We start from the raw sequence: 26,252 nt of genomic DNA, 5'->3' as shown, positions 1-26,252 counted from the left end.
GAAGGAAATGGAGGGCCTTGAGAGCTAAGCGGGGACAGCAAGAAGGCCTCTGACACTCTGGGACCTGGGCTTGATTAACACCTGCTGGTCCCTCCTGCGCTGTTTCTCGTTGGGTCCTGAGGAGCCCTTCTGATCAGATGCAGTAATTGGGAGCAGCCTCGCCAGTTCCCCACGCTGAAGTGGTGAAACTGACAGACACAGACCTGCCTCCCCAGCCTGAGCTGCACTTAGGAACAGACTGCAGTTCCCCTTTGGGCGGAGGGGGGTGTTTCCTTAGCTCCTGGCCGCCCCTTGGACTTAGGTGGGGGGGGGGTTCTGTCACTGCATCTGTCACAAGAACCTTGGTGACTCCAAGGAATGCAGCCTGAGCCCCGTCACATCCCAGGCCTGGGTTGTCAGCTAGATAATGACACCATACCTGGGTTCACCAGCCTCCTCTGTGGCCACTTTCCACTCTTCAGAAATCCGGATTTGGGGTTGGCATTGGACTAAGTGTTGGTTCTTCCAGAAGCCCATTTGGTGTGGGCAGGTGTCAGAGGGGACTCTCGCCACGAACCGCAGTGACCCTGGTTTGCCAGAGCTGGGCTGTGGAGGGCTTGGTAGGGAGACCTCCTGTGTGAGCCTCTGTGCCTGCTTGCAGGTCCCTTTCCGGGAAAGGGCTCCTTTCTCTTCTCAGTCCCCAGGACCTGGTCTGGGAAGGCAGCTGATAGCAGAGAAAATGGCTTCAGTCAGGGCTGGGCCCAGAGTGGATGTAGTGCCGGCAGGTTTCAGGGGGCCACAGGGCCGGAGCTGCGTGCCAGGCAGGTTTCTCCTCCAAAGGCCTTTTCAAAGGTGCTTCCTCCTCCATCTGGATCCCACCATCCCTTTTTCCTGGGGCTTGGACCAGGCCCCTGGGCACCAGGAATACATTGCCAATTTCCTGTTGGTGGTTTCCCCTTGGGAAGATTGGAAAATCCAACACAGCCATTCCCACCCTGGGCCTGCTGCTGCTGCTGCTGCTGCTGCGGGGCTGGGCTTGGTGTGGGAGAAGAAACCTGCTGACTTCACCTCACTGCCCCCCTCCTCTCCTGTCCTCTGTTCTGACCCCCACTCCTCACCCCATCCCTTCCCTGCCCCCACATTTCTTATCTTTAGTATTATCAAATGGCCCAGGGTCCTCTGGGACCCTCTAATCCTGTTTGCTGTTTTATATTGGGGAAACTGATATACAGTGAGAGGTTAAATGGTATAATGAGAACACATTTGATATTAAACTCTTGCTGTCTGTGTTTTACAGATGTGGAAAATAGGCCCAGAAAGGTTAAATAACCTACCCAAGATCACACATCTAGTAGAGGGCAGAACTGGGATTTGAACCTGGGCCGCCCAGCCTCAGAGTTCACATTCTTTACTGCCCTGGACTGCCTTGAATGAAGTACCTGGGAATCATGGTGAAACCAGGTATCCTGCTTCCTCATTCCATGCTGTTCCATCAACCAGTGCTTTCAGAGTCTTTGAAATACTAGTTTCTGGGGCCAGGGGTGAAAGTCCTGAGCTTTGGGGCCTGACTGCCTGGGTTTGAAACCTGGCTCAGTTATCTACTAGATGTAACCTTAGGTAAATTGTATAATCTCTCCATATCTTGGTTTCCTTATCTCTAATATGGGAATCATAATCTTAGAATCTGTCTTACGGAGTTGTTATAAAGTTATCTTCCATGTAGAGCACTTAACACAGTGCCTAGGACATAATAAGTATTTGATATATGTTAACTATTATGATTATTGCCTAATAAGTTTGGGAAATTTGGGGATAAAGTTAAGCAGGCTGCTTTGTTACAGGACTTCTCAGAGCCTTTATTACAATATCAAGAATTGGCACTTTCCTGGAAGGAGAAGGTGGGAGGCAGCATTTTCCAAAGTTTTTGGACAACTGATCTCTCTCACTCGCTCTTTTTTTTAAACTGGGTACCTGGTAAATTCTCAACTCATAAGATGTAAGCTGGTGCCAGAGAACACAGTTCAGGAAGCACTGAGCGACACTGCCTGTTTCTGCTTGGCGGGGCTGAGCTGGAAATAGGGGTCCAGCTTAGACCTAAGGAAGACTGAATGACTGTGTATGGCAGAGCTTGGGCTGGGCAGGCTTCCTCCTCTCATCCCTGTAGGTGTGGGGAGAGGGGCGCAGTGTGAGTCCAGGCACCTTAGGGTTTCTGGAACCTCCTGGCAATGAAGAATGGCTTTGGCCAACCCCAGTTTAAAGCTGTTACTGCACTGTCTTCCTGCTGCTCTTGGAGGAGAGTTCATAAAGTAGGTCACTCCTGGCAGGCCCAGCTGGGACCAGTCCAGGTTGAAATTGTCACAGGTTTTGCAGCGTGGCCCTGTTAGGGGAAGGCTGGCAGGCTCTGCTCTCAGCAGGCTGAGTTCCACCACGGACCCTTTCCCCATGTGTTTGTGACTTGAGTAAGCTGTGTCCCTGGCGTATTTTAGTTATGAAAACGAGGTGGTTGGAAGCTAGATAATCTTCAAGTTCCCTTCCGATATAGACATGTTAGAAGTCTGTAAACCTAGGCTTGGGGTGAAAACCCAAAGAGAGGAACCTCTAGGAGTCCTAATATCCAAGAAGGAAGAGCCCCTAAAAGTGAAGCCCCCTCTCACACCCGACATCTGGGTAGGTGAGGGCCCAGCTCCCGGTTGGGATCCTTCTCTGTGTAAGATTCTTGGAACTGAACTACCTTAAATTGACGTTTCTGTCTTGCTTGGGGCCCCATTTGCTCCCTGCTCTGGATCTCTGCCTTCCAGCAGTATGGGCAGCCTATGGAAGTCAGGAGCGGCTCAGGCCGGCTCAGGGCTGGCTAACCTCTTCATCTCCCCGACAGGCGGGTACTGGAGGTGGGCCAGGTAGGGATGTGGGTGATTAATTACACCTGAGCCTGCCCAAACCTAGCTTTGCTCTGGAGCGAGGAGAGTTTGCAGATAACAGGGGGAGGGTATAGCTCAGGGGTAGAGCACATGCTTAGCATGCCTGAGGTCCTGAGTTCAAGCCCCAGTATTCCATCAAAAAAAGAAAAAAGGGCTTACAGATAAGGAAACAAATTTCTCTCATTTTTTTAAAAAAATTCTACATATGTATGAATATACATAAACTATATGTACATATATGTGTGTATATATGTATATGCATATACATTTATGTATGTGTGTTATTTATTTATTTGGTCTTAAATTATACTTTGGAAACTGCTCAGTAGTGACCTTTGGTTAGGGGGTTAGAGGGGAGAGTGAATTTTGCTTTTCACTTTGTCTTTCTATTCCATTTGAATTTCCCTACAATGTGCTTGTATTCCTTTTATTTTTTACTTTTAAATGTAATTTATTTTTTAGAGCAGTTTTAGGTTCACAGCACAATTGAGTGGAAAGTGCAGATTTCCCATCTACCCCCACCCCCTCGCATGCACCGCCCACCCCACTGTCAACACCCTGCCTCAGAGTTAGAGTTGATGAGCCTAGACTGACACATCGTTACCGCCCAAAGTTCATAGTTTACATTAGGGTTCACTCTTGGTGTTGGACGTTATATGAGTTTTAACTAATACATCCACCACTTTAGTGTCATACAGAATAGCTTCACTGCCTTAAAAATCCTGATGCTCTGCCTACTTGTTCCTTCCTCCCCTAACTCCTAGTAGTCAGTGATTTTTAACTTCTCCATAGTTTTACCCCTTCCAGAATGTCATATGGTTTGAATCATGCAGTGCATAGCCTTGTCACACTGGCTTCTTTCACTTAGTCATGTGCATTTACGTTTCTGCCGTGTCTTCTCATGGCTCGGTAGCTCGTTTCTTTTACTGCTGAATTATATTCCATGGTCTGGATATACCATAGTTTATGGATCCGTTCACCTACTGAAGGACATCTTGGTTGCTTCCAAGTTTTGGCAGTTATGAGGAAAACTGCTATAAACATCCCTGTACAGGTTTTTGTGTGCACGCGTTTTCAGCACCTGTGCGTAAATACCAGGGAGCGCTATTGCTGGATCATATGCTGAGAGTAAGTATGTTTAGTTTGTACGAAACAGCCAAACTGTCTTCCAAAGTGGCTGTTCCATTTTGCCTTTCCACCAGCAATGAATGAGAGTTCCTGTTGCTCCACATTTTCACCCACATTTGGTGCCATCAAGTTTTGGATTTTGGCCGTTCTAATAGATGTGTAGCAGTGTTTTGTTGTTATTTTAATTTGCAGTTCCCTATGGATGTTGCCATCTTTTCATATGCTTATTTGCCATCTGTGTATCTTTGGCCAAATATCTGTTCTGGTCTTTTCCCCATTTTCTAATTGAGTTGTTTTCTTATCGTTGAGTTTTTAAGAATTCTTTCTATATTTTGGATAACAATCTTTTATCAGATACTTCTTTTTAAACATTTTCTCCCATTCTGTGGCTTGTCTTCTCTTCCTTTTATTTTTAAAGATAAATCAGCAGGGATCATCTGAGCTGCATGGTTTAACTCTGTATTTAAATCTTTGCATAGAAACAGATTGAGGATTTAAGATTTAAAAATTAATACTCTAGCCCCCAGGCAGGGAAGGCCAGTGGAGGGGTCATCCCACAAAAACATCCACTCTAGTCCAGGCCTGCTTGGCTTGCTGCCGGGCACTGAGGGGAGATCTCAAAGCCGTGTGGCTTCTGGCCCAGGGAGATACTTTCAGGCCTCTGCCTCCTCCCAGCATTAGCCTGCTGCAAGCTTGGTCCCCACCTGGCCTTCTGGGCAGGAACTGTTGTATCCTTGTGCTAGGCATGGCCCTGCCACCATCCTTCCTTTTTCTTCTGTGTCCCTGGAAGTCAGACAGGACACCAGAAGATGTGCAGAGTGCATAGCCCAGCCCGTATCTCCATCTCCCATTGTTGGGGTGGGAAAACGACAAGACTCCCCATGGGGGGTGGGGGGTGGCTGGGTGTGGGCAGTGAGGTGCCTCCTGCTCTGGGTGATTTCGTCTCTTCTCCCTAACACAGCATTTCTAGATTCCTGTGTTTGGGAACTTTGGTTAGGGCCCTTTTGGAGCCCTTGAAATTTAATGGTATCCTTGTGTACATGTACACAGCTTAAGGAACAGGCCATTTTACAGTTCCTGAGAAGCCCCTTATGTATCTGCCATGTGTTTTCAACATTCACCTAGCAAACTGAGGCTTGGTCTGATGAGATCCTGGGATGCCCAGGTCTTGCTTGTCCTCGGAGCATACTGCTAGGAGTAAAGACTACATAGAATAAGCTAGAAAGTGTCCAAGTACCTTAACGGAAAGAGTGTTTCCTAGAATGGAGAACACAGAATCAGTTATATCAGAATCACCGGAGATGGGATGGGGTGCTTGTTTATATTTCAGATTCCTAGGCCCATCCCAGATTGAAGGGCCCAGAATGATAGGGGCCAAGGCCAAGGCGTGTTTAGCCAGCTGTCCATGTGATTTTCAAGCACAATGAAGCAGTGCTACAGAAAGTGTGGTCCAGAGTCAAGCAGCAGCAGCATCACTTGGAAGCGTGTTGGAAATGCACGTTTGGGGGCCTGTCCCAAACCTCTGGATGCAGAGACTGGGGGAAGGATCCAACAATCTGGGTTTTAATAAGCCCATCATTGTTTTGAAGACTGAAGTTTGAGAAGCACCAGTTTAGCCAGAGCAGGCCGTAGCCGGATGAAACCAGGTGCACGGCTGCAGGTAGATGGTTCCAGGGAGGAATGGAGGGTGGTGTTTGTGCTGCAGCCTGCCCCAGGAGAGGCAGGCCCAGAGACCCAAGTTCTCTGGAGGCTGGTTTCTAGGAATTGGAACAATCCCCGAAGAGGCCAGCTGCCTGCTGCATGAGGAGACCATCTCCAGTGAGTCCCCAAGACAGAGTGCTGTGACAAGAGCCAGCACAGAATGGGGATGTGCCCAGCCTGTTGGAATCATGTGTGAAGCATTCCTACCCAGGCACCTGTTTTTTGTTGAAGGGCAGAAGTAGGAGGGAGGCGTGGGTCAGCACAGAAGGTGTGATGTTCATAGATGCCACAGGGAAGGCTGATCTACAGGACTGTAACTCAGTGTGTCCCCTTCTGTCATGGAGAGTGAGGGTTGGACAGCCTAGGAGGGGCCCCGGAAGCCCTGCCCAAGCTTTCCTCTGAGCCAGGATATGGCAGCCCCAGGTGCTGGGCCGACTTCACCAAGGACAGCAAGCTCTGGTGGGGGCCTCTTTTGAGAAACAGTGGAGGCCAAAGTTACCAAAGACAAGGCCATGAGCAGATTTCTTAATTCTCAAAAGAGCGGGTAAGACTGTAAATGTTGGGAGTCAGAGTTGTGTGCTGACCCCTGCACATCCTAGGATGTGCCATCGTTGGGAAGGGGCCAGGTGGGCACTGGGAGCCAGGGTGGCGCCCCCAAAGGTCGCCCCAGGCCCTCCGGCAGCTTTTGCTTTTCTCCTGTGGATTATTAGACCTGGAGGGCACCAGGCACAGGGGATGTGTTAGAATCCTCCTTTGACGGAGGCCCTCTCTATAGTGTTGCCAACAAGATGAGGAAGCGGGTGTTGGGCTGTGGTAGTTAGGTGGCCGGGTAGCTGGTTGAGTGTCTGTACACTCAACTGGTTAGGTGGGCTGATGTCAGGCTGGGAGTGGTCGGCAGTGACAGTTCAGGAGGGTCCTTTCTGTGTCACTCACTTGGAAGAACACAAGTGCCATGCTTTCCCAATCAGTAGACATGAAACAAAGCTGAGAGAGGGTGCTGAGATGCTCAGCGTCGGTCAGGATCACAGGAGATCTCAGTAGGCTGGAGCAATGGGCAGAATGGAAGGGAGAGATTTAACAGGAGTCAGCATCCTGGCTCCACTGTCCAGGACACCTGCGTGTTACCGATCAGGCAGGAGGGTGGGGAGCTGCTGCCCTGGGCTCTCCGGACCACACCTGGGGCCTTTGGTTCTGAGGAGAGCTCAGAGAAAGAAGAGGGAGTTGTTCATAGACTCGAAACTATTTCAGGCAGGAATGGTGGGGAAACAAATGAGACAGTTCTTTTGGAAGAGGGGAAGACTAGAGGTGGTCTCTTGGGGAGCAGGCAGGGCCCAGGGGTGAAGTACTGTTCCTTGGTGCGGGATTAGACCCAGGCTGTGGGACACTTGAGGGCAGAACTCATCGTTGGGACAGATCTGGACTCTAGCCGGGGCCCCCGGGAGTGAGCACCACCACCCTGAGAGCCGGCTGAGGCTGGCCTGCGGTCCTGCCCCGGGCAGGGAACACTAGCAGGCCCGCCAGGTCCAAGTCCCGAGGTCTATTTATATAATAACACTAACCCCGGGCTCAGAGCTGCACTGCATGGCACTGAATGGACCCTGTGTGAGTTACTCAGATCTTGGAAGAACAGCCGTGGCCTCAAATGAGCTCAGAAATCCCCACCTGAATTGGGCCTTTTTAAAAGTTGTTGTTTTAAATAGGCATACGTGCATGTGGCAAGAAATGCAAATATAAACAGTGAGCTTCATTTCTATTCCAGTTTTCCCCTCCAGAGGCAACCAGTGTGAACCAGTTTCTTGTTTATCATTCCAGGGATGGGGTGTGTGTGTGTACACAGCACTATGTTTGTACATTTTCAAAGAAGTTAGCTTAGCCTACACACAGTATTACATCCTGATTAATAATGGTGATCATTTCAAATGCCCACAGACAGAGCCGGCTAATTCTAAAACAGCTACAGAGTGTCCCTTGTACAGATCTGTTGTGATTCATTCATCCAGCATCTTGTAGGTGGATATTTAGGGGTACCTTGTTGTAACAAATGCTGCAGCGAGATCCAGATCCATGAATTATTTCACACAGGTGTAAGTGTGTCTGGAAAATAGGTTTCCAGAAGAAGAGTTTCTGGGTCAAGGAGTGTCATTTTTAATTTCAGCATCTCTATATTTTTAGTTATCAATTCTCAGCGTATTTGTGAAGGTGAATATCTGTAGTTCCTTTCAGTAATTATTTGCGTCATTTGAGTTTCTTTGATGGTTGTTGGTCTTTTTCTTATCGTAAAACATTTCCCCTAAATTTTTCATTTCTCTTGTCTTTATGTTGTTTTCCTTGTCTGTTTCTTATGCAGAGATTTAATTTTATGCCTTTGGGCTTTGGGGTCGCTTCTTAAGTTTAAATCTTTGGTCTGGCTGAGGTTCATTTTGGTGTATGGAACAAGGTGGTGTCCAGCTTTTTTGTTGTTTGTTTTGGACTTTTTCCCATCTGACTGTGGAAGGGGCCTTTGGGCTCATTCCTCTGGGAGGTAGTCAGAGAGAGCCGTGTCAGGAACACGACTACAGCTTATCATTTTTCCCAATGGGCGGTTCCTCTTTCCCCCATTGGAGGGTTCCTAGTCCATCCACCATTCAAATCCCCGGGGTATCTCCTCACCATTGAGTTCCGAGGGCTGTGGCAGATGGGTCAGACTGAGGGCAGCACCACTGGGGACCTCAGTCACCACACCACAGCAGGCACAGGAAAGGGTCTTTGACCCATACCGCAGGTAGCCAGTTCTAGCTCTCTCCAAGGTCACTAGGCCATTGTCAGGCCTCCCACTGGTTTGCCTACAGTCACCTCTGGACACACCAACCCAAAGAAATTGTCACCCCCATAAGGCTGAGAACCAGGCCCACCCTGTGGGGACCCGTGTCACCTTAAGGAAGCCCCTCTGCTTCCTTGAAAACAACATGCCCAGGTCTCCGGCCTAGCTGTGAAGGGCAACCAGAGTCTTGTAGGTGGATCCCGGCGTCTGGTGTTTCTCAAAGTGGGGGGGGTCCCCGGACCAGCAGTATCACTTGGGAAATAGTTAGAAAGGCAAATTCTGGTTCTACTGGCTCCAAACCTGCAGGTGGAGCCCGGCAACGTGTTTAACAAGCCTTCCAGGTGGTTCTGATACACACTGCAGTTTGAAAACTAGCTGGGGGCCTTGTGTGCAAGGAGGAGCAGCTCACCTGGGGTCAGCAGGTGCAATTAACGGGCCAGCCTACGGTTTCCGCACTCTCACCTGCTGTCGGGTGCCTCTCAAACTGCAGCAGCCACTGCTTATCAGCAGGAGCAGGCAGGTTGTGTGGCCGTCTCCGAGTATGTGGTGTCACGGCAGATTTGTGTCCCTCCTGGGCAGTTTAATTGGCATGGGTCATGGCAGAGGGATCTGCACACGGAAGGACTTGGTGAGAGTGGATATCCCACCACCACCAGTAGGAAAGAGCCCTAGGTTCCACGCCTTTCTCCTTCCCTCACTAGTGATTTGCAAGCCACTTAGCGTTTCTGAGCTCCATCTGCCTCATCTGTAGAGACAGGGTGGTACTGCCTCACTGGCCCTGCTTCCAGGTCCTGAATCAGATGAGCCCTCCTGAGGTCTCTTCTCATTCCTAGGAACGATGATTCCATATCTGGTTCCCTTGCTTGATGAACCGGAGGTTGGAGAACGAAAAGTGTAGCTTGAGGCTGAGCCGATTTGGAGGCCACTGTGGATAGCTTGGGGTCTGTGGGTTGGGCATAGGGAGGCAGGGGCTCTGGCTCCCCCTGTAGCTGCCTGGATGGTGATAAAGAAGAGAAAGGCAAATAGACCTGGACCCCTGAGGATGAAGCAGTGCACTCTCACCTCTGCAGTGGGAGAACAGCTCCACACACGCAGCATCCCTTGTCAGCTGAGGTGGGAGCAGAGCTTGGATGAAAGGAGTTTCAAGGAAACCCACAGGCACGTGGGTGGTGAATCCTCTGGTGGTGGGGCCTGGGCCTGCCCTGGTTGCTGTTTCTGGTGGGGGCCTAGCAGGTTGAGGGTGAGCTGGGTTGCTTGCCACGGGTCAGGCCTGATGCAGCTTCTCCGGGGCAGGTTGTGGGTGTCTCGTCCTTCGGCAAGGCTGGCGGGAGCCCCAGGCAGACCCTGAGCATGCTTTCCTCTTCCCTTTCAGATCTAACCATGAGCTACCCACCAGGCTACCCCCCGCCCGCAGGCGGCTACCCTCCAGCTGCACCAGGTAAGTGAGGCTGGGCTGGTGTCGGGGTGGAGGCGGTGCCCTCTGTGCTCCTCATCCAGCCGTGGAGAGGGGAAGAGTACTAGTGCTTTCCAGTCATTTCCTTGCTCCCATCGTCACTCCGTAGTGCAGCCGGGTTGGGGAGGGGCCGGGGAAGAGCGTGGACCCTGGGGCCAGGCAAGGCCTGAGTTTGAAGCCACTTCTGAAAAGCCCGGACTAGGCCAGGCCCTGGTCTCGTCTTATTAGCTGATAGCAACGGACAAATGCCTTCTGTTCTCTGAGACCCAGTTTTCTCCTTTACAAATGGCTTCAAGCATCTCTCCTTCTCTGGGCTGGCCCAGAGAAGAAGGGGATAGCCAGGTAAAGTCTCTGGCACAGTGTCCTCTGGAGCACTGTTGGGTGACGGTTGCCCCTTGTCACTTCTCCTGCCCTGGGCTCAAGGTGCATGGTTTCTCCACAGCAGGGACCCCCCTGCAGAGGGAAAGTAGAGGCAGTCACTCACTAAGGGGCACATGTTACCACTGCAGCTGCCAGAAGCTGTGGGCCAATAGCAGGGAGGCTATGCCAGTGGGTCAGGCATACATGTCCTGCCACTGCCATCTCTGTCAGCACCTGAGCAGCAAGAGGGAGCAGGTGGGTGATTCCAGGAATGCTCTGTCCCAAGCGTCCCAGATCCTGGAGCTGAAAAGCTAAACACAAGGCCCTCAGAGTCTTCTCAATTCTCGATACCCCGCAGAGGGTCTTGGGAGTGTTTGCTGAACCCTGTCTTCCTCCCTTGAAGTCCAGGAAGGTCCCCTCTCCTCTTCCAGCAGCAGGGTTGGGTTAGACTCTCTTGCCGTTTCTCTTGTGTTTTTCGTGTGGTCTACAGCTGTCCGAGGCTCTGCTTGGCCTCCCCTCCTGACCACCTGGGAGCTGGATGTCTCTGCCTTTTCCTGTTGGGGGCCACCGGGGTCTGATAGGTTTGGTGTTGCTTTCAGGTGGTGGTGCCTGGGGAGGTGCTGCCTACCCACCGCCCAACGTGCCCCCCATCGGGCTGGATAATGTGGCCAACTACACGGGGCAGTTCAGCCAGGACTACCTCTCAGGACTGGTGAGTTTGGCCTTCCTGCTGGGCTGCCCCAGGGGCCACCAGCATGGCCAGAGGGACAAAGGCTGCTGGCGTCAGAGGTGTGTGTGTGTGTGTGTGTGTACCTGTGGGCGCCAAGCATGTTGAGCTGCGTCTTAGGCCGTAAGGGTTTTCATCAGGGCTCTCACCGGCTCGCTGTCCCTCTCCATGTTTTGATTTTCCCACCTGTAAAATGAGGGGCAGGGGATGCACTGGGCTGTATGGTCTTCCCTTTCAGCTCTGGGGGATTGGGTAGGGGTGGCGCCTTCATGGAACATGCATTGAGCACCTTCTGTATGAGCCCAGTATAGGGATGGGAGGGGGGTGAGGGTTTGCAGGTGTGTGTGTGTGTGTGTGCAGGTGCCCTGTACGAGTGGCCACGTGCAAGTGCGTGTTTGTACGTGTGGATGACTATTCTGGTTGGGCTTGGGAGCAGGTGCCTGGTAGCACGGGCAGGCATAGTATATTTTATAATGTCAAAACAGATGTCTGCTCAATGTAAACAGCACAACCAATACATATTCTAATTTGTGCCAGGCCTGCTGTAGGCACTAGGGATAGAAAAACCCCAGCCCCGGAGTGCTCACCATCCTCAGGGGAGAGACAGACAGTAGCATGAAGAAACCGTGTGGTGGCAGAGCAAGTGTGGGTACTTCGGGCACAGGGCCAGGAAAAGGGGGCACTGGTGCAGGTGCAGGGCATGTGGGACAAGGGTTTTAGGTTGGGTGGTCAAGGTGGGCCTTGCTGAGAAGCTGATGGATGGTGCTTGCACTCAGCTTGAGCTGAGTGTGGCTCCTGGGTGGTCACTGTAGGCTCAGGGCGGGAGGGGCAGATGGATGGAACACGGCTGGCCCCGCAGGGCTGTTCATCTAAGGCTTTGCTTTGTGGACTTTCAGGCGGCCAACATGTCCGGGACGTTTGGAGGAGCCAACGTGCCAAACCTGTACCCAGGGGTCCCTGGGGGCGGTTACCCTCCGGTCCCCCCGGGGGGGTTTGGGCAGCCCCCTTCTGCCCAGCAGCCCGTTCCTCCTTATGGAATGTACCCACCCCCTGGAGGAAACCCACCCTCTGGGATGCCTTCATATCCGCCGTACCCTGGGGCCCCCATGCCAGGCCAGCCCATGCCGCCCCCTGGGCAGCAGCCCCCAGGGGCCTACCCTGGACAGCCGCCCATGACCTACCCTGGGCAGTCGCCAGTGCCACCTCCTGGGCAGCAGCCAGTGCCAAGCTACCCAGGATACTCGGGGTCTGGGAACATCACCCCTGCTGTGCCCCCAGCTCAGGTGAGTGCCAGCCCTGTGCTACTCTCTGTCCGGTCTGGCCCCAAAGGCCTGAGACACGTGGCCCGGGGTCCTCTGGCAGCAAGGCTCGGGGGGATGCGGGGCTGGTGTCAGGCTCAGTCCTCCACCTCTAACTTGTAGTTTTCAGAGTGTCACTTTCTCACAGACTCCCCATCCCTCAAGTGTATTCCTGAGGCCTAGGGAGCCTCCTGCCCCCCAGCTTGGTTAGCTGGTCCCTCTGCGAGCTGGGTCTGAGCGCCCTGGGTGCTCTTCATCCCGCTTGTGTTATTTACTGCCTGGGGTCTCTGTTTTGTAAGAACTGGTCTCAAGGCCTAAGCCCGATGGCTTTTAAGTCTTCAATCCCCTGGATGTGTCCTCCCATACTGCCATCAGAGGATTATTAAAACCAGCTTTTTGGGAAGGGAAGATTGTTGGCAGTTCCTTCAGGGTTGCTCTTGGCTCATTTTGGAGAGCAGTTCATGTTTGCAGAACCTCGAATTCATTGTCATGGTTACGTGGCCAAACCAGCCAAGCGCAGGGCTAGTGGTATGTGGTTAACTACTAATTTTAGGCATAGGGTCCCCTCCCCCCTTCCCGACACCCACACATTACTTTGCTCCTGCCCTGCATCCTCCCTCTCTGCCTTCTCCCTTATCTTTTCTCTGAGCTTATCTCCTTAGCTCTGTTAAAACCAGTTTGTACTACATAATTCACCAAGAGACAGTTTAGGCAGGAAAAATCAAGTTTGCTCGTAGTGTAGCTTTCAGTGTCAGGAAGAAGTCTGGCAGGCAGGCAGGTCGTAGAGTGCAGAAAACAGTGCCAGGAAAGCAGAGCTAGTCCAAGAGGCAGTCAGGCTGTGTGTGCCACATGAAGGCTGTACGCTTGCATCCCGGGGGGAGCACTTTTTTCTAATGTGAAGGTGGACTAACCAGGCCCATTAGGGGAGTCCCGATGTGTGCGTGGTGGTGAGGCCTTGGGGAGAGGCCAAGCCCCTGTTCCCAAGGCCTCCCCTTCATTAGGAACCCAGGCCCAGGCCTGGAGGACCCGGGCATAGGGTAGATTTTTCAGCATGAGGACCAGCTCTAGGTGGGCTCCTAGCTGCGGGAGCCAGGTAGAAGCTTCAGTTCCAGGACACAAGGACAGGTAACAGTCATGTTAGGTCGACTCAATGTGAAGTCTCCTGTGCTTTTGATTGCAGGCTTCTTCAAGTACCCCAACTTTTAGAGGAAAGGTCATTCCCAGAGTCTGGGGTGGGCAGTCTCTCTTCTGGGGAATACAGCATCTTTCTGTCTGTCTGAGCAGTTTGGAAACCGAGGCACCATCAGAGACGCTCCTGGCTTTAACCCGCTGCGAGATGCTGAGGTCCTGCGGAAGGCCATGAAGGGCTTTGGTGAGCATCCCTGGGTGGCACAAGTCCTAACCACCCTGACTCCCCAGGCATTTCCACGGTGGCTCTGTGGGCTGGGGTCTCTGGGTGGGGGCAGCCTGGCCCCAGTGGTCGAGGAAGAGAAGGTGGACGTGGGGTGCAGTTGGGTTGCCTGGGAGAATTGGAAGATCCAGGCCAGGAAAGTCTGAAGCTGCAGAGCATCCCCACAACCCCCAGCCCTGCCCACTCCCATCTCTCCTTCCTCCAGGGACTGATGAGCAGGCCATCATCGACTGCCTGGGGAGTCGCTCCAACAAGCAACGGCAGCAGATCCTCCTGTCCTTCAAGACAGCTTATGGGAAGGTGAGTGTTGGGGTGGGGGGTCCAGGGAGCCCTGGTCCCTTCTGAATCAAAGCATATCCTCCAGCATGGCCCTACTCCTGCTTTTCCTTGGGGCTGAGTGGGCCTAGATCTCCTGGACAGACAGTAAGGCACATGAGGGCATCTCCTGCTGGCTCTCAGCTGATGGCATCTTCTAGAGGTGAAGGATGCTCTGAGGGAGAAATCCCAGAGTCCACGGGGTACTGAGGTTTGATGAGAGGGGTACTGAGGTTTGATGAGAGGCGCCCAGAGATCTGGGTTCCAGCCTGGCTCTGCTACGACTCGCTGAGACCACGGGCGAGTTAGCCGACTCCCACGCAGGCTGTTTCCCCTGCTGGGAACCCAGGCGGCCCACCCCTGCCCTCTTCGTGACCACCCTAGGTTTACCTGATAGAAGGGCTTTGAAGGAAAGGGCTTTAAGTACTGAGCAAGTGCGGGGGTGGGTGTATTTTGAACTTTGGGGGCCTTGCATCTTAGAAAGGTAACACTGGGTACATATTGAATAGGCCCGTGATCTGGCCCGGTACCTCGCCTACTTTAACGTGCTGTGTGGATCTGGTTTGAAAGCAGGCTCTGATTCTGCAGGTCTGGCTGGGGCCTGAGGTTTGGCTTTTCTGCCGATATTGCTGGTCTATGGATCTGGGGTGTTGTTCCTCTTAGTCATCTTCTGTAGAGTCTCAAAATAGTTTTTTTTGTTTGTCTGAATGTCCAATCAGGATTTGATCAAAGATCTGAAATCTGAACTGTCAGGAAACTTTGAGAAGACAATCTTGGCTCTGATGAAGACGCCGATCCTCTTTGATGCTTATGAGATAAAAGAAGCCATCAAGGTGTGTATGTGCTATATGTGTGTGTGTGCGTGTGTACAACCCGGGGAAAGGCCTGGACCGTGTTGTGTGTCTTAACCCGCTCATTAGCTACTGTTGCCAGCACGGCTCCTGGACCCTTCTGGGTTGGAGTCCAAGTGCTGTAGAAAGGGGAACATCTGGTGGCTTCCCCAAGGGGCAAATGACATACCACTCATCATCAGGGAGCATCTTAGTCTCTCTGCCTTAAAAACACAGCAGGAGCTGATGTTGCAGAGGAAGCTAGTGATTCAGTGATAAGAAGATGGGTAGGAGGTGTGGGTATATCAACCTCATTCTTTGGGACACTATAGTTAGCAGACAACAGAAACTCTCTTGAGGAACTTATACAGAACAAAGGTGGAGAATCAGTTGTGAGGATGAAGATGATCAGCCAACTTGGAGAGGGACGAACCCCAGGCAAGATTTCTCTCTCGTCTCAGCTGCTTCTTGAGTGTGTGCCTCATTCTTCCGTCTACTTCTGTGTTTCTCCTTCCTTGTCTGCTTGGCACAGCATCCCTGTCGACCCTTCTCCATGGACCTATCAGATCCAGCCACAGAGGAGACCAGCTGTCCCTTGGTCCAAATTTCAAATAGAGGGCAGGTTCTGGTGGGCTTTGTTTGGGTTCACTCTCCCCCAAACCCAATCAGTTATGACCTAGAGGAGGGTCCTGCACGTTCCATGCAGTCCCATGGCTCCCAAGACCCACAGCAGGTGTCCTGTGGATCGGGCGGGGCAGCTCCCACAGACAGGGAATCTTTGTCAACTGAACAGGTGCCCCAGAAGGAACCTGACATTCCTCAGAGGCCTGATGTGCAGTGTCTTTTCCTGCCCCCAAGAGGGTGTTACTCAAAACTGGGCTCACCTCTTGGTGAGTGTTGAGCCAAAAGACACAAGCAAGCCAAAGGGTGGGAGAAGGAAGGATTTATTACTTTTGCAGCAAATGAGGAGAACACAGGGGATCTTTCCCAAAGCAGTGTCTCCTCGAACTGCAAAATTGGGGAATTTTTAAGCTAAGGGCACATGTATATTCATGAAGGGGCTTGGGCAGTGGACAGAATCCGAGTTTTAGTTGATTGACGTCACAAGAGCCAGAAAAGAGCAACATCGTCATCCCTTAGGTTCCAGTTGATCTGGTGGTTGAGGCCCTGAGGGGGTTTAAACTCAGCAAAACAGCTCAAGAAAGTGCTTCAGGATAGTCTTTACCATTGAAAGAGAATTGGGAGTCTTTACATCTGCTCCCTTAACATCATCATTACTGAGCTGTTCATGGGCAAACATTGTGGCCAGGCTTGGATCCCAGATTAGCTTAAGCCAAAAATGACTTCTTTTATGTCAAGAAGCCATGCCTGGTTCTCTTGCTCTGGGAACCCTCTACCGCATCTGCCTACAGTATCATTCCTGTTTTATGGACAAGGAACCTGAGGCACAGAGAGGTTAAGTAACATGCCCAAGGTCACACAGCTAATGAGCAACAGAGCCAAGATTCAAACTGACATAGAAGCCAGGCTGCTGACCCTGTCTTCCGCCTCCTCACTGTTCTTGACGCCGTCATCTCTTTCATCCTTGATGTTGTTGCCTTTTCCTAGATGTCTCCAGATACTCCACTGTCCACTCTAGGACTTGTGTTTTCCCACATGTTCTTGCTCTTGCTTTAAACCCATTTTCTCTTTTGTTTTGCATATCATTCATGGGCTGAACTTGGAATGAAAAAGATCTAAGTCCACCTCTCGACCCCACCACTTACTGCGTGGCCTTGGACAAGTCATTGCAGCTCTCTGTTTCTGTGTCCTGGCGGGTGGAATGGGGTTGATGCTTCATGTGATCTCTACGTATCACCGTGTCGCTGTCATTACTGCTACTTTCCTGGGACTGTAGGGGGAGCCTTCGTGCCTCAGGCCCGGGCAGTGGCAGCAGCACCATGGGCACCATGGTCTGTGTCCGTGGCTTCTGTCGCTGGGCTTGGTGCCCTGCAGAATCACGGCACCTGCTCTGTTTCCTGGGTGCCAGTGAGGGAGCTGTAACAAGCTTGTGGTTCGGTGTGCGCTCTGCTCTGCAGGGGGCGGGCACCGATGAAGCCTGCCTGATTGAGATCCTCGCCTCCCGCAGCAACGAGCACATCCGGGAACTGAACAGAGCCTACAAGACAGGTTAGGCTGGCCCCGGGGCCTCTGATCCCTGTGCTTTCAGGGCCTGGCCACACCCTTTCCCAGGGCCTCCCTTCCTGGCCTTCTTATCTCCTCATCTGCCACCCCCAACACAATGGGCCTCTATCCAAGACCCAGCCCTGCCTGCTGTTTACACACAAGCAGGTGATGGGGTAAGCAAGGGGAGAGCCTCCTGGGCCAGGTTGGGGCCAAGCCTGACCGCAGACCAGGTCAGCCTGGAAGTCACAGCCCCTCCGGGGTTGCCAGTTGTATGTCCCTGGGGGGCCTTGTGGGCCACCTGTCTCCTCGTGCCAGTGCCCACTGTTGACTGTGTGCAGTGGGTGGCGTGGGCCACAGGATACAAGCGTGTCTCCCTTTCAGAATTCAAAAAGACCCTGGAGGAGGCCATCCGGAGTGACACGTCAGGGCACTTCCAGAGGCTCCTCATCTCTCTCTCTCAGGTACCTTTCCCCGGACAGAGCTCGGGGCCCACAGCGGAGAGAGGGAATGGGGTTAGGGTGGGGTGCATGACTGCAGGGAGTGGACTTGACCACACGGCCTGCTTCCTTTCAGGGAAACCGGGATGAAAGCACAAATGTGGACATGACGCTCGTCCAGAGAGATGTCCAGGTAAGTGTGGTGGCCATGCACCTGGCTTCTGAGACGGAGGGCTTCTCTCACTTTTTTGTATCACGTGGGAGAAGTTCTGGGATGAAAAGAGCGACAGACAAGGAGTGGATTCTAGATGCTGTGAGTTTCACACGGCTCTGCTGCTTATCAGCTGTGCGACCTTGAGCTGTTCACCCCTCCTCTCTGGTCTTCAGTTTCCCCACCTATAGGCAGGAACATGTGGGATAATAAATATTACAACAGATGGCAGATCAGTTATGGATGTGGCAGTCCACGTGACTTGGTGCCTTCCCCGTGTCTGGTTGCATAGACCATTATGTTCACAAATGGGGCAGAACTCAACTCGCCTATTAAGCTTTGGAAGATTTGAGCCTAGAAACCAAGCTGTCACGGTTTGTGCACCCTTAGAATTCTGCCCTTGCCCCCAACTGGTGTGAACTGAGGACAAAAGGGGGAGCAGTCTCTTGCGGTTTGCTCTCTCTGTCCAGCCGCCAGAGCGCCTCTCTAGAGGAGTTTGGGTTTCCTACTAATGAATTCAGGCCATAGCAGTTCTACCTGGAGAGAGCCCTGCCTTCCTGATGGCATTCACCAGGAACTTGCAGTGGGCTCCTCATCTCTGTCATGAGGCAGGTTGAGGAGGACTCCTGCAGGTGCCCTCTTGCGAGGGCTAGGAGAGAGCCACTCTTCTGGCTTGGCCCACTTGCTTTCCAGATGAGGACACTGAGGTTCAGAAAGGTTGAGCATTGTGTCCAGAGAAACTTGGAGGCAGAGCCTGGACAAGGGCCCAGATCCCTGGCTCATTCTCTGTGCCCAGACAGTGCCTGCCTCTGCCCTGGTCCCAGACCCCTCCTTTAACATCTCCCTGGCTTGGGACTTGGGACGCCCACCCCTTCTTTGGCTCAGAGCTGGACACCCCTGAAGCCCTGGGCTCTGGCTCTTGCCCCAGTGGGAGTTTCCCCGTTGCTGTTCCCCGTACAGGCTGTTTCCTAGCTGAGGCAGAGGTTGCCTTGGTTTCAGGTCTTGGACCTGCTGCTCTGCCTTTTCAGTTCTGGACCTGCTCAGGGTCACCCTGGCCTGGGGGAACTCTGAGCCCCTGATGGCTACTTTCTGCCCTCAAGGATCAGTGCCTTAACATCCAAGAACTACTACCTGAGGCCTGGAGGGCACTTTGGAGCCAGCTGGTGCAGGGGTTGCAAATTGGCAAATATATTGGGTGAACACTTTCAAAAATTTAACTGAAAAATGCAAGAAGCATCGTGCAAGCACCTCTCACATAAAATCCCACATCCATCACTGTGATCCAGCAATTGTAATATTTATTGTCTCATGCCTCCCTCGTATAGATAGGGAAACTGCTTTTAAAGACTGAGAAACTTCACATAGATACCTGAATTTCTCATGAGAACTGGATCTGGCGGCTGTGAGCCTGGGCTCCTCTGTCAGACTCGGCTGAGAAGTAGCTGCCCCTCCTCATGGGCCTCATGGGCCCCATGGGCCCCACCACCCTCTGGCCTTACAACTGGCCTGATTCCCAAATTTAAGTTACCCAGCTGGCCCCTTTGGGCTTTCAGGTTTGAGACCCTTGAATCCAATCCAAACTTCACATTTTAGAGATGAGGAAACTGAGGCTCAGAGAGGGCCGGTGGTCTGCCTGGAGGCCTGTGACAAGTTGGTAGCAGAGCTGGGCCTCAGGCCCACGTTTTCCTCTGTGCCGCTGCTCCCTTGGTTGGGTTAAAGCTGTTCCTTGCATGTCCTGGGCCCTAGCAGGCCTCAGCTCTCTGGGCTCAGTGGGAGGATGTGTGGGTAATGTCTAGTTCTGCACAGTGAGTGGAGCTCAGTTGGGGTCCTGCCCCCACTTCCCTTCCCCTCTTGGCCTGCGGGCCTGGAGGCTGCCAGGCTCTCGTGGGTGACCCAGGCCTGGTGTCTGGAGTGAGGCCTGACTTGCATGCCTGTCTGCCCATCTGTCTCTCTAGGAGCTCTATGCAGCCGGGGAGAACCGCCTGGGAACAGATGAGTCCAAGTTCAATGCAATTCTGTGCTCCCGGAGCCGGGCCCACCTGGTGGCAGGTAAGGCAGAACTGGGCCTCCCTGCATCCAGGTAATCAGGGCAGACGAGGTGTGGGAGGAAACAGCTTGCAGGAGCACTTGGCAGTTCCCCTCTGCACGGGCCCTTCACTTCCCTGAAAGAGCCCCCTGGTGGTGATTTAAAAGGTCTTGTCAGCAGGTTTCCTGAGTTTCTGCAAGTATCAGACGCTGGGGGAAAGCTAGGGAGGAGGTAAGGGAAATGCAAGCTTCCTGGTGTCTTTCCGCGCTAGAAAGTGGCGAATGTATTAGAGTTGAGGGAGCCTTCAAGAGCACCTGATCCAGTGGTTTCCAAGCTGTGGCATAAAAAATAAACATAACAGCAATAATACCCAGTAACACTCATTTACCTATTCCTTCAACAAATACATACTGAGCTCCTGCCTGGTGCCAGGTCGTGGAGCAGGTGTAGGGGACGGCACTGCAGAATCTCTGTTCTCATGGGGTTCACCTGCTTGTTTGGGGAGACGGGCAGTAAACAAAAATTAAGTACCATCTGGGTTTGCATCCCTGGTGTTTCCTTGTGTGTCCAAATCCTCCCACTTTATAGATGAGGAGCAGGCACAGGGCAGCTGGGGAAGTTAGGTCGCCCAGCTGGTAACGGGACGGAGCTGGGATTTGAACTCAGACTGAGGGCCTCCAGGGCACAGTTTTTAACGTCTACGCTATACTGTAATGAAGCATTAGTGAACACATGTTCACCTTAATCACTGTTTATTTTCATGAGCATGGAATATATATGTGGCCCATCAAACCCCAGGTTTCAGACATTATTAGTCAGGAGAAAACAGGAGCTGATCTGAAGAAAATAGTAAATAATGAAGATGGACAGAGAAATAGTGGAAATCACGATACTGATATGCAGATAACAGCAGTTTGGAGAACACAGATAGAAACTGAGACCCTAGCTGGGGAACGGGGGAGTTTAAAGGGATGGAGGTAGGACCCAGGTCTCCACGGTGCCACCTGCCTGTCCCGGAACCCACAGCCCACTTCCCCGGGGGTGGCCCATCCTCGGGTAAGCTGGGGCGCTGGACGGGCATTAGTGTGCAGTCAGATTGAGAAAGCCCAGCACGTGGAATGATGGCTGGCGTGACTGGAAGTGCGAGGGATTTGAGAGGAGAGTGTTGGTGTCGGGGAATCCAGGACAGGGGATTGAGGTGCGATGGGTAAGCAGTCTGGCGAGGGTGGTGCTGGTCAGGGGACCACATGAGCAGACTTGGGGGGCGGCGGGTGCACTGGCCTGAGATGAGAGCTGGGCGGGTGTGGTCAGTGGGGCCGCCCAGGGTGCTGGGAGCAGAGCGGGAGAGGTGGGCTCCTGGAAGGCAGAGGCCTCCTCACCATGTGTCCTGTACAAGTCAGCTTGAGCTGCCTTCATAAAATACCAGAGACCGGGTGACTGAAACAACAGAAGTTTACTTTCTCACAGCTCTGGAGGCTGGAAGTCCAAGATCAAAGTGGCGCCAGGCTTGGTTTCCCCGGAGGCCTCTCTCCTTGGCTTGCAGATGGCCGCCTCCTTGCTGTGGCCTCATGTGGTCTTTCCTCTGGGTTTGCATCCCTGGTGTCCCCTGTGTGTCCACATCTCCTTTTCTTATAAATATTCCAGTCAGATCGGATTCGGGCCCATGCTAAGGGCCTCATTTTAACTTAATTACCTCTTTAAAAACTTTAACTCCAAGTACAGTTACATTTGGAAGTACTAGGGGTTAGAATTTCAACATAGGAATGAGGGGTGGGGGGCAGAATTCAGTCCATAACATGTCCCTCTGTCTTCTCATTAGTTTTCAACGAGTATCAGCGAATGACGGGTCGTGACATTGAGAAGAGCATCTGCCGGGAAATGTCCGGGGACCTGGAGCAGGGCATGCTGGCCGTGGGTAGGTGTCCTGGGTAGGTGGGTAGGTGTTGTAAGTTTTCAGGCTGCTCACCCATCCTCTGGTTGAGGAAGAGAGTAGTGATGGTCCAAGATTGCTAAATCCAGCTGCCTACAGGGTGGGAAGTCAGGCTGCTTCCGGGATCACTGTGTGGTTGTACCCCCAGCCGTCCTGGAGGTGGTGTCTTGTTTATATTTCAAGCAAAGCTCCAGGGGAGGGAGCTGAGTGTGGGCACTCGTGGGAGAGCGACCAACTGCTCTCCCGAGGAAGATGACTCACATTCTGCTAAAAATACATTCCTGCAGGCAGTTGTCAGATGTTTCTGATGGAAGCACGTGGAAAGATTTTTTTTTTACTTGCCACAGCAAAACAGGCCGTTGCTAAGGAAGCTGGCATAGCTCCCAGGACGCTGGTGCGCTTCCTGCAGTGACTGTGTCCTGCCCTCTGGAGCAGGGCCTGGAGGGCTCCAGGTCCTTCCACCCCACCTCCCAGAGAGGGGTTAGCCCTTCTCTATAACCACTTGGGAACATCACAGTTTGCCTATCTTTTCCTTTGCTTTTCTGGATGGGACCAATGTCCCTGCGTCCCCCATGGTAGGTATCATGGCCTGAGAACCCCAGGGAGACATTCACTCTGCTCAGCCATCCTTCTCCATGAGGGTCACACCACCTCCAGCCCGTCCACTCCTGCCCGAGAAGCAACATGGTTCCTTATCACCATACACATTCCTTCCCTATGCAGCCCCTTTCAGCACAGTGGTTACCAGGAAAGCAGTTGGGTTGGTGTCCAGGCTCTGCATGTTTCTGTTCCAAAGAGCTGGAGCAGGATCGTTGGATAATTGAGCCTGGAGGAGATGGGGGAAGAGGAAGCTACATGTGGTGGTGTGTTTGATTGACATCTGGCCTCCTGAGAGGATGCTGTGAGCTCCATGTCCTCCCCACCCCCCACCCCAGACTTGGTTTTCTACAAATTGAGTTACACTGTGTTTCTCTTTTCCAGTGAAATGTCTTAAGAATACCCCAGCCTTCTTTGCTGAAAGGCTCAACAAGGCCATGAGGGTAGGTAATCCCCACGTGCAGGGTCTGGGTGGGGGGTGTCTCAGCCCTACCTGTGACTAGTACCTTGCTCAGGGAAGGGGGCATGAGGAGAGCCATCCTTCAGCCAAGAGGACAGAGGACAGAGGGCCCACTGGTGTGGAGGGGCCAGGGCCCAGGGCAGGTGGGGAAGTGGGTGGTGAGGAGGCCCGTTGCCCACAGCCCACAGCCTTTGGCGGACTTTCTTTAGGGAGCAGGAACCAAGGACCGGACCTTGATTCGCATCATGGTGTCTCGCAGTGAGGTCGACCTCCTGGACATCAGGGCGGAGTATAAGCGTCTGTACGGGAAGTCGCTGTACCAGGACATCACGGTACGACAGGCCCTCCAGGGCCTCCCCGGCCACTCCCGCTGCCCTCTTCGCCCTCCCTCCCTGTGGTTCTGCATCTGTCAGGGAGGAGTCAGTCGTGTCCCAGACCCTGGAAGGCCTGCAGCCTGGCTCCCCGCTGAGTCACTCCTCTCCCTCGGCTGAGGTGGAGGCAGTTCAGAGGGAGGGCTTGGGGTCCAGTTCTGACTTTTCTCCCTGCTCATTGTGTGCTCTCGAGCAGCTTCCCTGAACCTCACTAAACTTCAGTTCCATCATCCTTAAAATGAGGATAGTAATACCTCAATTATTACTCAAGTGTTGTGAATCTTGAAGGAGGCCGTCCACGTGAAGCACATTGTGTGACCGTGTAAGGGTCTCATAGACACTACTCCTCTGTCATCACTGTGCGAGAGCCGGTCTGGCAAAGTAGATTCCTGTTGGGGATTGGGGGGGATCCTGACAGTAAAATTCTCAGCTCACGTGAACCTTGAAATTGAAGTCACCACGCCCAGGTCCTGATTTCAGACTCATTAAGCTTGATGAGAGAAGGTCCCCGAGAGAAGGTTCTTGGCTAGAAAAAGGATGCTGTTGGTAGCAGAGAATTAGTAACTATTCACAAAGTATCTTGCGTGTGTCAGCAGGCCGTGGGCATCTGGAAGAACCCATCGGCCTTGCCCTCAAGGAAGGAAATGAAGGAAGGATGTGATTAGAAACTAGCCAAGTGTGGCCATACTTCTAAAATAGGTGCAGTGGGCCCAGATGGAGGAGATGGGTGTGAGCTCGGGTGCCAGGGGATGGCAGTTCCCTCCCCTGGACGGTCGCATCCCAGTCGGTTACATTTCTTGCACAGGGCACAATACTGGGTTTTGGCATAATCTCAACTTAGTACAACAAAAATGCACTGGGCCAAGGCCACCCTTAGCCTTGGGGAGGGGTGCTTTTGGATGTTTGAAAGTTTTTTGTGTTTATTCTTCAAATTCTGACTTTGATCATTGGGGTGAGTTAGTATTCTGTTTTTAAACGAAAAGCTGGGGAGGCTGAACTGTGTTGTCCAAGGTGTGTGCCGCAGGCGAGGCCGAGTGTATGAGCCTCCGATGGGGGGTTTCCTGGGATGGGGCCGCCCGTCTGTAAGGGCGCCTGGAGCAGAAGAAAATCAGGAGGCCAAAGCCGGCCACACCTCTCTTAACTAATGTTTTACTTGTTTCTGTGACCAGGGAGACACTTCAGGGGATTACCGTAAGATTCTGCTGAAGATCTGTGGTGGCAACGACTGAGCGGTGACTGGTGGGTCACTTCTGTCCACCTGCTGGCAACAGCGATGCCAGGAAAAGGCTAAAAGAATGTCCGTCGGTTTCTAATAAGTCCACAAAGCAGCCCCCAGGTGTCCCAGTGTGGACTGTCTGTAGCACCTTGGCCCACCCTCCGCCCGCCCTCCTGATCCGTATGGTATATCACGCTTGTGCTGAAGGAGCTGGGCGGGAACTCTCAGGGTGCCTCCCCACGCCCCTCTCAGCCTCTTGCTGCTGAAGTAGACGTTCTGTTTCCTGACTCATACAATCCTGCCCCTTTGCTTGTGGCCGAGACTCTTGCTTCATTTTAGTGGAGTAATTTTGTATGTTTATTTGGAGGCACTCATTTTTTTATATAGTCATGGCCAGACAAGTGCACCCATGTCTCTTTGTTGCATACACGGTTCTCGTGAGAGGTGGGGGTTGGGGGTGCCGTGTCTTCACTGAGGAGTAAAAAGGAAAACCTTTAAGGGTAATCTTCTCATCTGGCGATAATGTGTCATGAGCTTTGTTATTGCCAAACTCATTCCTTTTTAGAAAAGAAAGAAAGGGAAAAAAAAAAAGGCCAGAAAGTCATCTGTTCCTTCTTCCATGCAAAACCACAAGAACAAAGCCAGCTCCCTGCCAGTGACAGGGCTTCTTGTGATTGAGAATGTGCCTTAAATCTGAATGTCAATGGCCAAAAGCTGTTTCTAAATTAAAGCCAGCCAGCTCTGGATCGTTCTGGAAGTGTTTTCCTGGTGCAAGGCATGTTTTCTTCTGGTTCATGATTGTATCCTGTAGCTCAGGGGTTCCAGCCTTAGTAGCCAGTGAAGACTCACATGACTTCAAATAGAAACTTGTGCTGGGAAACCCTACGGGTATATAATTCACAGGGACTGAACTGTAAGGACACGAGAAAGGGAGGTTTCTGAAATTCATGCCCCCGGCCCAAAAGGTGTGGGGATCTTGGTCAGATGTGGGTGCAGTGAAACCACTGAGGGCAAGTAGGGACAGTGCGGTCCTTCACCCCGGTCCTGAAGGAGGGACACGGGCGGGGGGTGTGCATGACTCCTGGGGTCGCCCTTATGGCCAAGGGTCAAAGAGACACGAGATCAGCGCCTCCCCTCAGGGGCCCTTCTGTCTGAAAGGGAGCTCCTGGCCGTGGCCCACGGCAGGCCCTCTGCCTCTTGGCTGGTGGTGGTAGGAGAGGGCAAGTCCAGAAGGGACAGAGTTTTTAGAAATTGTTGTGTCATATCCAGAAGCCCAGAGCTTGGCTTCTGGTCAGGGGTCTCCACTCCCTTTCAGATTTCTTATGTTGAAAGTTTAGAAAGGAGAGAATCCAGAGACGGGTGGGAGCCCCAGCCTGCCGGGCCCTAGCAGGGGACCCAGGGAGCGGCCTGTCCACAGAATAGACATCTGCTTGGGGACACCACCTTGACTCCTCACTGCCTTCTGGACATAGGGGAGGGGGCGGCCCAAGAGGCCCGGTGCAGCCATGAGCTGGACACTAGCCGGGCCTGCCTCCCTGCCTTGCCCAGCAGAGAAGGCTGATGTGGGCCCTGGAATGGATGGCCGGCCCTGCTCATCACTTCAGCCCTGCCTCAGTTTCCATGCCTGGAGCCTCCTGACCAAGGCCCAGCATGCTTGGCTGAGGCACTCCCCACCTAGGGCAGGCCCTTTGCCCTCGGGTGCCCAGTGGGACTGCCTGGTGGGATGGACTGCGTGGTATTGCACGACTTACTGTGAGCTCAGGCTGACCCTAGTGACCTCCTGAGCCATGCCAGGGCCTAGAATCAACCTCCTGCAATGTGACTGAATGTTCTGTGACATTACTATGTCCCATTGTGTGCACCAGAGGTTTCAACCTGGTGTCCAGCCGACAGCATCTAACCTGTATGTATATTTACT

General features: G+C 52.6%; 1 protein-coding gene across 2 annotated transcripts in view; it reads left to right on the top strand.

Annotated features, from left to right (window-relative positions):
- Nucleotides 1-25,091, top strand: part of ANXA11 (annexin A11) — a 38,161-nt gene extending 13,070 nt beyond the window's left edge. Inside the window, exons 2-16 of one of the 2 annotated variants that reach the window (XM_064487991.1) lie at nucleotides 1,277-1,440; nucleotides 9,899-9,964; nucleotides 10,939-11,051; nucleotides 11,963-12,349; nucleotides 13,649-13,736; nucleotides 13,981-14,075; nucleotides 14,810-14,923; nucleotides 16,999-17,089; nucleotides 17,468-17,547; nucleotides 17,660-17,716; nucleotides 19,690-19,783; nucleotides 21,580-21,675; nucleotides 22,672-22,730; nucleotides 22,957-23,079; nucleotides 24,288-25,091. In XM_064487991.1, coding sequence (XP_064344061.1) covers nucleotides 1,410-1,440; nucleotides 9,899-9,964; nucleotides 10,939-11,051; nucleotides 11,963-12,349; nucleotides 13,649-13,736; nucleotides 13,981-14,075; nucleotides 14,810-14,923; nucleotides 16,999-17,089; nucleotides 17,468-17,547; nucleotides 17,660-17,716; nucleotides 19,690-19,783; nucleotides 21,580-21,675; nucleotides 22,672-22,730; nucleotides 22,957-23,079; nucleotides 24,288-24,347 — 1,554 coding nt within the window. In that variant the 5' untranslated portion in view covers nucleotides 1,277-1,409 and the 3' untranslated portion in view covers nucleotides 24,348-25,091. The remainder of the gene's footprint in view (nucleotides 1-1,276; nucleotides 1,441-9,898; nucleotides 9,965-10,938; nucleotides 11,052-11,962; nucleotides 12,350-13,648; nucleotides 13,737-13,980; nucleotides 14,076-14,809; nucleotides 14,924-16,998; nucleotides 17,090-17,467; nucleotides 17,548-17,659; nucleotides 17,717-19,689; nucleotides 19,784-21,579; nucleotides 21,676-22,671; nucleotides 22,731-22,956; nucleotides 23,080-24,287) is intronic. The other variant, XM_031461059.2, reaches the window with a different exon arrangement.
- The last annotated feature ends 1,161 nt before the right edge of the window (nucleotides 25,092-26,252 follow it).

This window comes from Camelus dromedarius, chromosome 8, assembly GCF_036321535.1.
Source record: "Camelus dromedarius isolate mCamDro1 chromosome 8, mCamDro1.pat, whole genome shotgun sequence".
In the NCBI taxonomy this organism is placed as follows: Eukaryota; Metazoa; Chordata; class Mammalia; order Artiodactyla; family Camelidae; genus Camelus; species Camelus dromedarius.
Note: the sequence above shows the minus strand (reverse complement) of the source record. Positions and strands in the feature narration are given on the sequence as shown.